The sequence below is a fragment of the Nylanderia fulva genome, unplaced genomic scaffold (genome assembly GCF_048542155.1).
Source record: "Nylanderia fulva isolate GAGA-0341 unplaced genomic scaffold, ASM4854215v1 Scaffold3, whole genome shotgun sequence".
In the NCBI taxonomy this organism is placed as follows: domain Eukaryota; kingdom Metazoa; phylum Arthropoda; class Insecta; order Hymenoptera; family Formicidae; genus Nylanderia; species Nylanderia fulva.
The window spans coordinates 5,530,182-5,543,435 of NW_028190368.1; the positions used below are offsets into that span (position 1 = coordinate 5,530,182).

The following is a 13,254-nucleotide window of genomic DNA, read 5'->3' on the forward strand; positions in this document are numbered from 1 at the left end:
GAGGCACTCTCTGTAATTAAAGGGAAAGGTCGGAATGATCTAAGAGCTGTTCGAGAGTCCCGATATAGAGACCCCCGTCGCGGTATCTCTTACGCAAAAGTGCGGGAGACGAAGAGAGAACACGGAGGTGTGCCGTGCACACACGCGTGCACGGTCCATTCGTCTCGTTCACGCTTTTGTCGCGACTTACGGATATATATATATATATACCCGTACTTCTCTCTCTCTCTCCCTGAATATTTATTATTTTTATTTATATATAATATTATTTTTTTCATTTATATATATATATATATATATATATATATAAATAAAAATAATAAATAAAATAACGGATATATATATATTATATATAAATGAAAAAAATAATAAATATTCAGAGAGAAAAAGAGAGAGAAGAACGGGTTCGCCACGGGGTACGATAGGCAGGTGTCACGCCACCACGGGACCTCCCGTCGCGACGATTACGACGATTACCGGTGAGTCGAGAGGGTGGAGTCGCCTTTCCGTTGACACCGCATCACGAAGCACTAACCGGGTTATTTATGCCACCTCGTAAAACTTGTGGCGTGCCTGAACACACTACTCGCCGTTCGAGGTGGGCCAATCTCGAGTGTGACAGAACGAGGAGGTGGGAAAGGGTGGTTGGTACAATCGTGCTTGCCTTACACCCGGGGTCTCCCGTGTAACCTCGACTCGGGGTTCAAAGTTACGAGATGGACGGCAGTAAATACGAAATAGACCGCGACGCGTGGGATTTAACGTGGAATATAATATATCGCATGCACCGACCGATACGCATTCATATATATATATATATATAATGTTAATATGCGCAATCGTATACGCAACGAAGGGACCGCGAATCTCCCGCGGCTTTTCCGCATGAGTTACGGGCGCCGCGTTATTTTTATTACACGCCAGATTATATCGGGCGACGGACGATAACCGGAATAATTTCTACGTGCGAAACGTGTCGACTCACGAGAGGGAAATTTGCGATCGGAGCACGAGAGCGTAAATAAGGCTCAAAGATTTCTGTCTCTGTTAAAAATTATCGTTCGGCAAAAACAATTTGTATGTTTCGCGATAACGTATATAAGATTCCCTCGAGAGAGAACGATCAAGCTTCTTTGAAACGTGACTTCTTCTTCTTTCAGTTATCGTATTCCATGGAGCTGGATTATGACGTAGTGGGAGTGCTGGGTGGACCGTCCTCCGGGATGATGGCGTTGCTGCCACCGAGAGTGAACGTCTCCGCGAGAGGCGAGATTCCAGTCACTCTGCAAGTCTTCAGGATCAGATTGCCCTGCTCGGGGATCGTTAGCGCCGAAATTCCTCTCGCGCTGAGGTTGAATGTCACCGCGCCGCCCGGCACTCGGTACAATGACACTATCTTGGTGTTCAAGAGGAACAAGATTTGCTTGAAAGGTACGTGCGAGCAGTCGCTTAGAGGTAGAGTTTCCCGCGCAATTATGCGCGACGATTATCTGATCAATATCGGAGTATTTCTCGAATTTTCAGTGAAACACTCGCACTTTGCTCCTCCATTGTATAATTCGCTGATTATGGTAGGAAAATTTTATTGAAAAATTAGCCACTAGAGTATTTATTCTTTTCAGGGAGATTTTATTATCTGCTAAAAAGGTATACGTGCGAATAGTCATTTAGAGGTAGAATTTCCCGCGCGATCGATTATCTAGCCAATATCGGTCATTACTATGCTAAATTTTGAATAATGTCGAAAAACAAAACACATCGAGGTTTATTATTTTTTTTAATTAAGTAAGTCATTGAAAATATGTCACTGATTAAAGCAGTGACAAGATTCTTACTGAAGATCAGTGAGTATTTCTCGAATTTTCAGTGAAACACTCGCACTTTGCTCCTCCATTGTATAATTCGCTGATTATGGTAGTAAAATTTTATTGAAAAATTAGCCACTAGAATATTTATTCTTTTCAGGGAGATTTTATTATCTGCTAAAAAGGTATACGTGCGAATAGTCATTTAGAGGTAGAATTTCCCGCGCGATCGATTATCTAGCCAATATCGGCCATTACTATGCTAAATTTTGAATAATGTCGAAAAACAAAACACATTGAGGTTTATTATTTTTTTTTAATTAAGTAAGTCATTGAAAATATGTCACTGATTAAAGCAGTGACAAGATTCTTACTGAAGATCAGTGAGTATTTCTCGAATTTTCAGTGAAACACTCGCATTTTGCTCCTCCATTGTATAATTCGCTGATTATGGTAGGAAAATTTTATTGAAAAATTAGCCACTAGAGTATTTATTCTTTTCAAGGAGATTTTATTATCTGCTAAAAAGGTATACGTGCGAATAGTCATTTAGAGGTAGAATTTCCCGCGCGATCGATTATCTGGCCAATATCGGTCAGTACTATGCTAAGTTGTGAATAATGTCAAAAAACAAAACAGATTGCGGCTTATTATTATTTTTTAATTAAGTAAGTCATTGAAAATATGTCACTGATTAAAGCAGTGACAAGATTCTTACTGAAGATCAGTGAGTATTTCTCGAATTTTCAGTGAAACACTCGCACTTTGCTCCTCCATTGTATAATTCGCTGATTATGGTAGGAAAATTTTATTGAAAAATTAGCCACTAGAGTATTTATTCTTTTCAAGGAGATTTTATTATCTGCTAAAAAGGTATACGTGCGAATAGTCATTTAGAGGTAGAATTTCCCGCGCGATCGATTATCTGGCCAATATCGGTCATTACTATGCTAAATTTTGAATAATGTCAAAAAACAAAACACATTGAGGTTTATTATTTTTTTTTAATTAAGTAAGTCATTGAAAATATGTCACTGATTAAAGCAGTGACAAGATTCTTACTGAAGATCAGTGAGTATTTCTCGAATTTTCAGTGAAACACTCGCACTTTGCTCCTCCATTGTATAATTCACTGATTATGATAGTATTTCATTGAAAAATTAGCCGCTAGTATTAATTCTGTTTAGTGAGATTTTATTATCTGCAATGTTATATTTATAATTAAAAGTACTGCATCAGTGATAATACACTGATTTCATTAACAAATGTATGAAGCAGAGAGAGAGAGAGAGAGAGAGAGGAGAGAGAGAGAGGAAGCGAAAAAAGATAATATCTATTTTATTATTTTCGCGCATGAAATTCAATGTGATTTGAAATTCCATGATTTTCATGGCAGCCAGCATTAACCGAGAACCTAGATCCGGATTCTAGATTTTTTTTCTTTTTCGTTGAAGGAATGCCGCGTGTTCTCTTCTTCCGCTTGTTTTATTCAGAGTCCCTGAAAAAATCATGACGGCGCGCATTCGCCGTTTATCTCACTTAAAATATGAAAATGCTAAAGTGTGAATTATGTAACTCTTTCGCTTAGCGGTGTTTTTTGCGTCTAATTAAAATTGCAACTCCTCCTCAATTCTGTATAATGTTTACTTGACCTTTTGAGAGAAATTTAAATTTATTTCTATTTCACGGTTTATTAATTTCATTGTAATAAATTTGATTATAATGCGCGTACATGCAGACAAATATTACATTAATATTGCACACAATTACATAAATTAAATAAATTTCACAATGATTTATGAAACAAGGCACGTCGATGACAATATCAAATCGGCGCGAAAGGTTTGTGAATTTCTATGCGCTATTATTTACTGCGCGGTGATATTGATCTACACAGTGCGTTGTATGAAGATCCATTTCAAAAGATGATACTATTCAAGCTTTGTAATCTCTATGTGACATATGGTTTACTCGGTTGTTCATACAATATATATATATATATATATATATTTTGCGGTACGCGAGCGAGTCGCAGCCGGAACGCGCCTTTGTTCATCCGTACTCACTTTAGCGCCATTGCAGCCTGTTGATAATTATTTCGTTTACGTAATATCGGATTTAATTAGCGCGTTCGTGAACCCGACTGAATACCTTCGTTACGGCGAGACAGTTTCGACGTGGTCGCGATTAAAACAGAAGCGCGCATTCATTTCGCGTCACGCGCAAACTCAATTTATCCACGCGATTTATGGACCCTGGAGTGAGCGATTTTTGGTAACTTTTGAAGTCGCGATGGCAAGCGTTTTTAACATTGAAAAAGGATGACAATAATAGGAACAATTTTTGAAATGTAAAATAAAATGGTCGCGATAAACTGATTTGCGTATATCGCAAAATGTATTATAAGAAAGAAATATAAATATCCATAGTGTTGCATTTGAATGCATATATATTGTATATATTTTTTATTCATAAAAGGAGATTTATAGATCGCGATATAACGTTTGTTACAATCTAACAGTATTACAATTTATTTTATTTATTTATACTTTCTAATAATTATTAATATTTATTTTAATATTTAAGCGCGCGAATAGCGATCAATTCGGAACTTTCGGTGTTTCCTGACAGTTTGAGGGTTTTTACTAAACTAAATACCGTTAAATTATATAAATACAATTGCAGAGCACGCATGGTCGTTTAAGTAATTATGTTTAGATAATGGAATTAAATATACACATGTAGTTTACGTTGCGAGGAGAAATGGAAATGTTATGACGGACGCGAGCGAAGGTACAAACGTAATTTCCGCACCACTTCCGACAAGGGTGCTCGTAAACTTGTACGCATGGTACTTCACAGGCGCGGTTCTCTCGACTCCGCAAACTTCACGCGACCTCGAAAACGTGTGTTTTCTGAAAAAACAAGCCGTACGGAGCAACGATGAATGCAATCTGGCAAATAACCCCCGATATTCGTCCCTCTCTATCGTCATAATAGCGCGTTGCGAATACTTTATACTGATTTTGTGTAACCAAAAACGAGTTTTGTGCGCAGTGTTTTCGATAGATAGAAACGTTCCACGAAATAAATTGAAACCGCACAGCGATGGATTTGTTCATCTTTTTAATTAAGAAGAGAATTGATGAAAACAAGAATTGAATCTCGTAGAATTAAAAAGATAAAAAAAAAAAAATAGAAATGTATTTTAAAATTGAAAATAGGTTTTTTCTAGTTTGGACCAACAGTTGGCCGCGACTTGATCGTTCCGAAACCAAATTATTAGATATAAAGAGCATATATATATTTTAAATAAATTTTATTAAAATATTCATATACTTGATATATTATATCATTTTATTATAATAAAAACGTATAGAGTTTTGTCTCATAAAATTGGTGTATTTGGGAAATTCGATGAAAAATAAAAAAGAAATAAAAAACAAGAGAGAGAGAGAGAAGTCGCAGATCCGGTTACCGAAGGAGGCGACGGTACAACAAAAAGCAATTCGCCGAGTAAAATTGAATCTTGTCAGGGGTCGGTGTATTTAATGAAAGAGAAGAGAAGGCACCGAGAAAATCCCTCCTTCGCCGAAGATCAAGAGGGTCGACCGCGTAGAAAAGCGAGGTGGACAGGGCTACAGGAACGAAGAGGGACGAAAATAAATAAGCACCACCGCGGTGAGGACCATAGTCGTGTCGTGGAGAGCAGATTTTCTGCTTTGTCGAATTTGCTTCCTCTTTGTCCCGTTTTCGCATCGCCAAAGAAACCGGGGCCCTGGCTCCTGACGAGTCCTTGGGCGATCGTTTCGGACTCGAGAGGTCCTAGCAGCAATCTGAAAGCGTCTCGAGATCACTCGAAAATAATCGAATTCTCTACATGAAACTCTCTATACTCGCGAAGAAGAATCACATATATTGAAGACCATTGATGTTTCAAATGTAAAAAAAGGCAAAGATTTAATAATGTAAACTGATTCTCTCTCTCTCAAATTTTAGTTATTTTGTTATTTGAAATTTTAGTTTTTCAGCAATTCGAATTCGCATCGAGAGTCCGCATATTAGATATTTTTTTCTGTTCATTTTTTTTAAACGACAATATACTATATTGTATACGTTGTGTTTTTACAGATTTTTCGGTGTTGTTTTCAAATATTTATATTATTTTTCATCTCAAATATCTTCAAAAAATATTGACGTTTTTAGAATTAACGAATGGTTTACAACTTTTGCAAATATGGTATACCGACTATATTTTAAAAATATTAAAAATGTTTGAAACAAATGGTAACATTAGAAGAAATGATTTAAAGTATATATAAATAAGCATCCCCCAGGTTTTATTTTTCTTTTTAAATTATCGTTGAATTTGTTTAATTTTTTTGTGGAATAAACTAAACATATCAGCGCACTCATAGGTGTAATTTTGTGATTTACGCGAGTCTCTCAGCATGACTAAATTTGTTTCTAAAGTCCACAGAGCTCGCGGCGAATGAGGAAACGCGACTCGTGGAGGGTCACCCTGTTAATCCTCTAGAGACTTAATTCCGATCCTCCGTAAATCTCGGTTAAGGTCTGTTTGACCTTAACTTTGATGGTAGCGGATAGCATAGCTCAGTCGGATTTAATTGAGAAGTCGCTCTTAACACGCCTTCCTGACTTCATAGTCGCTCTTTGAGTTCCGCGAATATGCGCGTCAATCCTGACAACTTATGTCGATAAGTGCTACACTATTTGATTAGTGAGTTAATGAATGAAGATATAACGTTCATACATCATTTATATATATCGTATAATATTAAATTGCATATAAAAATCGCACTCGTATATTCCACATAAAATATACAATAAATGTATAATAGAATAAACAGCAAAATATGACAGATTTAAAGCATGTATTGAAGTAATTACACATCACAAGCGTAGAAAAGGTGGTGATATTACCGAGAGCATGAAAAATTTGATAAATATTGCGAAATCTGACGCAATTACAATTTTAGTGCAAAAATAATAGAAGCGATTTTGAAGATGCTCGTCCGTTTCTCGGACGCATCGTAGCGCGCGCGCGAGAGAAACATTTTAGGAAGATGGAAGGACTCCGCAAAGGAACGATGCGAACGAGTTGCTCCTAAGATACTGCAGCGCAATGCCGAGGGCTACTACGATTTATTTAACTTTTTCTTTTCCTGCTGCTTCCTGTGCACGTCTCATCGCGCTCGAGCAAACTCTTTCTCGTCTCGTACCTCGTAGTTCGTGTTCGCGATGCTCTATCACGTAAAGCTGATCTGCTTGGTTTACGTTATCCTGGCAAGAGCACGAAGTCTATTTCCTTCTTTCGTGAAATGAGCGACGGAAAAAGAGAAAGAAGATAAATATCAAGGCTTATTAGGACCCTTAACGTATTTGTCAAAGTGAAAAATTATATTTATGATTTTTTTAATAAGAAGAACAGTATAATAGAATAATATAAAATAAATGACACTAAATGTAAAATTAATAAGAACGCTGATTATTTGAGAAATAAGTTTTACTGTACATTTTTTCAAGTTACGAATAATTGATAATTAAAATAATAAACATGGAAAATTGAAGGACAAAAACATACAACAAAGTCATTTTCCAGCGTTGATTGACAGCTTATCAGAATTATAATTGAAAGCTTAACACAGAGAGTTTTATAATAAAAAGTTAGCATTTTATCCTTTGAAGTGACATTTTTCAGAATAAAGTAACAATAGTGCTTACAAGCACGGTAACAATAATTTCATGTAACATTAATGGATGATGAATCGTGAAGCTTCTAGATAAAAGGATTTCGGCTTTCGAGTTTTTAATTTCTCTCTTGATGAGAAAGAAGGTAGAAAGAATAAACCACGCGATGACTGTATTATGCCGTACAATGTCTTAATTTTCGTCGTGAATTTTCTTACGCCGCAGGCGGTATGTATTTTCAAAGCACTGTTATTTTTATCGCTACTACGGCTTGGCGAATATTTCAGAGTGCATCGTATCATTTTCTCTTTCTGTAATCGACGTATATGTCACTTACTGGAATTACTCTAGAACAAAAAGAATTGCAGCTTTCAAATAAATACATAGAGAAGAAAGGCGTCCAGGTTATTTAATATCCGCAATGGAAATTCAACCTCTTAATTATCGCAAGATAACAATTTGACAAAGTGTTCTGTGTCGATTTTTTTTAAAATTTTAAGATTTTTGCCTTGTGTTTATATTTTATATTTTTATTTTCCGCAATTAAAATGTTTACTAAATCGAAAAAACTCTTAGAAATTTATTAAGAACTTACGAGGAAATTTGATAATCCCGCACGAGATTCGATATATGCATACTATATGTGGAAGAAATAATGATTTACGAGCACGAATTATACGTCAGGAGGGAAACAAAATGTGAGATAATGAGGAGCGAATGTTGCTCGTTCGCATAAGAAGATAAGTTAGCGAAGAAATGAAGAGTTGTTTTAGATTTCAGGCGAGCAACGCCTGAAATTGGAGGAACGCATTTAGGGATTATGCGACGCTATAATCTCGGCAACGAGTTAAGAGCTGATGAAGTTTACTTAATTTTATCATGACGCTCCGAAAGGATGCGTCCCTTTTCCTCGGCATATCCTAGTCGAGGCTGACGTGCTCGGTTCTTGAAAGCTTTTGAGCCTTCGCGCTAAAGTTCTTCCGCCTAGGTCACGTTACTTACCTTTATAAGAGACGACAAGGCGCCGCTTCGTTCGACCTGAGTCTTTACTTCTCAGAACGCACGAATGGATAGGATGAAAAGAAATATCAGAGAACCAAGTACGCCGGAAAAATGTAAACTTGCGAGACGCAGAGATAAAAGTCTCGGTAAACTCGAACAGTTTCTTTCGCGAACAACGGAACTAACCGAATTCGAACTAATTCGTCCTAGATTCCTTGTCAAATGTGCATTTCAAAAATGTAAAATTTCGTCGGACTGTATAGTTTGTAAAATTCCAGTGCATACATATGTCGGAACACTTTTCGATCAAAATAAATGAAAGAAAAATTCGATTAATTTAATTGACATATTAAATGACACGTGTTGTTAAATTTGAGGAAAAATCTTGTCAGATATAATATATTTTGTTAAAATTTCTTTTACAAACACATATATAAAGAAGAATAGCGAATAAAACGATGGGATCCTTAATATGGGCAACGCAAGAACGCAACAACGCGTGAGAAATATATGGCTATTTGCGAGGTAAAAGTAAGCCGAGTAGCGGTCGTACTTGCCGGAAAATTCGTGGTTTGCGGCCAATGACTCGCCATCAAAGTGAGATCTCTTTGAGCACTTTCCACAACTCGTCGATATTCCCGCTCGTTCGATAGCGCCGCGATACGTATAAACAATGGGTCGATCCCGTTCTCGTCCAGTACTTCCCCGATAGATTCGAATCTCGAGCACGTGGCTCGAGTGGAAATGCTCCAATTGACAAAATGGATTGCCGATACTATAATGGCGGTCGTGCGAGTTTTGTAGATTGAATACATTTATATTTGGTGACGGATATAAAAATCGTCGAATAGAACGTGAAGAGGCTTCAGAGGCGAGTCGCAATTTTTTTTCGATAGACGATAAACAAATAAAATTAAAATCAAATTAAATTATATATTGATGTTACAGTTACATATTTATTTTATATCGCATTTTTTGAAACATGACAACACGAGGAAAGCGCTTTAATTTGACATTTAACATGTTAAAAAATTTATTTTTGATGAGAAAACGTCGAATTTTTGTTAAATCAAATTAGTTCAATTATTCTTCATTTATTTGTGTCAATAATTGAATTTTTCAGTGTAATGTAATATATCCCTCTTTCGTTTATTTGAATGCTTGATTTTTTAGAATTGTATGAAATATAGAAGAAATGTATAGAGAAAGATTAAAAAAAATATGAATTAATTTATATATCCTGTGTACTTGCAGGTGTCGAGACGCCTCCCAGCAACGATTCGGTGCGTCTGGAGCCCGATCCGCTCATGAACGGTGCCGGTGCGCTTTACGTCGCAGCTACTTGTGCCTGCGCTTTAATTCTAGTTGTCGGCAGCGTCGCCAGTGCGTTGTACATTCGCAACAGCAAGGCTCGCGTTCAAGAATCGCAGTGAGTAAAATGTTTCATTAATGGTACAGAAAAGCGTGAATAAGCGCGAGTCTCATGTATTTAACGCCCCTTCACATTTTCCGACAAAAATGTCTGGATTAAAAATACGAGAAAAATTTAAGAATTAAATTTTCAAAAAGCAAGCGAGTGTGACAGATGAAAGGCGACTTTGTCCCGATAAATCCCCCGGTCTTAATTTTCCATTCTTTAGAATTATTTAACCAAGTCCGCGCGATAGTAAGAAGTATACAGTCGGAGCAGTAGTATAAACCTGTGTATTCGCCCACGGACGGGTTACCGGCTTACCGGTGATTTTCGAGACGACGTCTGGCTCGTCTCGAGAAACCGACGCGAGGAAGAAAAAAATTTGAACGCCCCCTCCGTGCAGCTTTTCATTCTACATCACTTATTAAATTCGCATTTCAAAGCACGGTGCCTTTCGTACGCCGCTTGCAAAAAAAAAAAAAAAAAAAAAAAAAAACCCCAAAAAAGAAAAGAAGTACAAATTGGTGCTCGTGGAAAAGACTTTTCCATTAAGACGCCGTCGTCTCGCGTAAGACGCGTCGTAAATACGGCTTTTCACGTGTATCGCGCTCTCATTTTCCGCGAGTCGTTCGCGAAAAAGCGAGAGAGTCCGCGGCGTTTCGCGAATTTCCCGAGCAGAAGAAACCGTTCGGGAGGAACCGAAGGGAGTAAATGGGAGAGAGTGACGAAAAGATTTTCGTACACCCGCGGGAAATTCGCGGGGATAAGCCGGATAGGAGGAACTCGTCCGAATGAAATATCCTTTCAATAAGCCGCCGGTGATCCGTCGACAGCCGACATTTTATTGCATAGCTATACGCACTCCCTACTTTGTATCCGTGTGGGAGAGAATGTAAGGAGGATGTAAGGGGTCGTGAGAGGATCTCCGCTTTTATCTCTCTTTCCATATTCGCGCTTTATACTTCTTTGTTCGTCGACCGCTTTTCACTGCGCTTTTTTTGCGCGCATAAGTTGAGTGGACTCTCGCTGCAGAGCTATTTTGTTGAAATTAATATCGCACTTGAATCTCTGAAACGATATTCTGTTCGCATTGATTATACATATATATATATATATATATCAATGTACATGAACATTTGTAAAAATGCTTTGTCGATTTCATTTTGCAGCGTTATTATCCCCTTTTTTTTTTTTTTTTTTTTTTTTTTTTTTATAAAGAGAGTAAAGTGTAAAACCATAGAGGATAGGAGAGAATCATTTTTTTTACGCGTATATATTTCAAATCGTTTGATACGCGGTGAATTTTAGATCCCTCTTTTTCCTTTAATAGGATTGACTCTCATCTTCGTCGGTGAATTGTCTTTGTCTGAATATATCGAGCGTCCGGGAAAAGCCCTCGTCATGAATTTTTCTCGTTAAACGTAAAGCAGATCGTGTTCTAGCACCCGTCTCCTCATTAACGATGAATATTATGCGAAAACTTCTACCCGTTGCTTTTAAAGTTCGATCGTTATTTTCACTGTAATTATTTTATACTTTAGCGCATCGAATGTTCCGTTTCACGTGCCACTACTTCGGGGCATAATCGACAGACTTGAATGAGATAGGAACCATACTCTGTCGAGGAGAGTTGGGTAGAAGCAAAGCCACTCTCGCTTCACTTTGCTGCCACTTCCTTCTGTTCCCCTGTTATTTGTTTCAAAGAGAGCGAATTGTCTTTTACCCGGATATTTATTAGCTCCTTTGATGTCTCCCGTGGCGAATTTTTCTTAACGAATTTCGTTTCCTAGGAACTGTTAAACGGTAAACAGCGAATTCGTTCCTTCAAAGAAATTTGGATGGAAAATTTCGTGTCATATTTCAATCTCGAATCACATCATAGAGCTACAACGTAACATAAAATAATCATAATTCAAATAATAATTCTTAAGGGTCGCCAGTAATAATTAATAAAAAACTCTTCTCAAAGTTCAAAGTCGACCAGACTGGCAATAATTTATTATAAATAATTAGTTGAAATACAACGTTTCGGCTGTCATTGCAGCCCTTTTCAAGTAAATCTATAAAAAGTTACATAAAAATAATTATACTTTTAATACACTTTATCGCTACAAATAATTATACATTCAAAAACCAAAAATATGTTACATACCAAATTAATACAGTAAATCAACTTCACTGCAAACCACCGACAATATTAACCATTGTTTTGATGAACAATGCAAAACTGACAGAAGTAAGCACGAAATAAATAGATGTTGACTGTTAGCAAGAATCTTAGTCACTACGCGTTAAGAAAATAGAGAACAAAACTAATATGTCTTTCGCATTTTAAAACGTCATAACAAAGTCAAATAAATAAATAAATAGGTAAATATAAAAATAAATATAATTTTAATAGCGTCAAGAACACGATCATAAATCCCACTAAAATTCTCCGTATCTTTCTGTAGATTAATGCTTTTACGTTGTTTTTTTTTATATAAAACATTTCTGCAATTTCTCTTTTTCTTGTTTGTTTTTCTTGATGCAATAATCATAATTGTTTTTCCTTACGAAGCGTAAGACCTGTTTCTCGTCGTTTCTACATCGATCTGCGCGGAAAACTGATGATGAAAAAAAAAAAAAAAAACTGCGCAGTGCATAGGAAGATATATTACGTTAAATCCCAGCGTGATATTACGCGAGATTGAAATATTACACGCCAATCTGTCGCGGAATTGAAATCAATATCTCACCGCGGCACTGACCGGAGCATTCGAAAAAGAAAGCAACAGATGTTCACGCTCGAACAAACAACACCCGATTGGACGACGCGTGATGCGAATACGATCGAGTACGATCATCCGTAACAATGATCTCGCGGATCGGAGAGGACATCAAATATTTATCGCATGGCAAAGTGAGTGGCCTTTATAGCGGCGGAAATCGAAGAGAAGGGACGCGCCCTTATTTTATACGCGCCTTTGCGTTTTTCCCTGAGACGCGGCGGGCCAATTGTCTCTCCCGGGATATATTAGCTCTTTTGAGTCTCTCCACCCTGATAACACGCGAAGGAACGAGGATCTTTGCTTCCCTCGGCCTGTCTTTCCTCCCTCAATCCCCTTCTCTTTAACGTACATCCTCGCCGGCGGGTAAAACTGCAGATTTTACATCCGTTCGCTCGAACGAACACGGCCACCCTCGTTCCTCGTAAGCCCTTCTTGCCGCATCGAACTCGACGTACAAAAGGCGCCTTCGAGATTCGGCAAGCAGCGAAAAGTTTTCTCGAGAGTAGTTACGCCACTCACGAAACTCGCGTCGGGATTTCGTTGCAGTCTT

At 37.4% G+C, this 13,254-nt stretch overlaps 1 protein-coding gene across 2 annotated transcripts in view; it reads left to right on the forward strand.

Moving 5' to 3' along the window:
- Positions 1-13,254, forward strand: part of LOC114933518 (inactive tyrosine-protein kinase Dnt) — a 94,882-nt gene that overhangs the window by 62,278 nt on the left and 19,350 nt on the right. For both annotated transcript variants that reach the window (XM_029306142.2, XM_029306141.2), the window contains exons 3-4: positions 1,161-1,431; positions 9,774-9,948. In XM_029306142.2, coding sequence (XP_029161975.1) covers positions 1,161-1,431; positions 9,774-9,948 — 446 coding nt within the window. The remainder of the gene's footprint in view (positions 1-1,160; positions 1,432-9,773; positions 9,949-13,254) is intronic.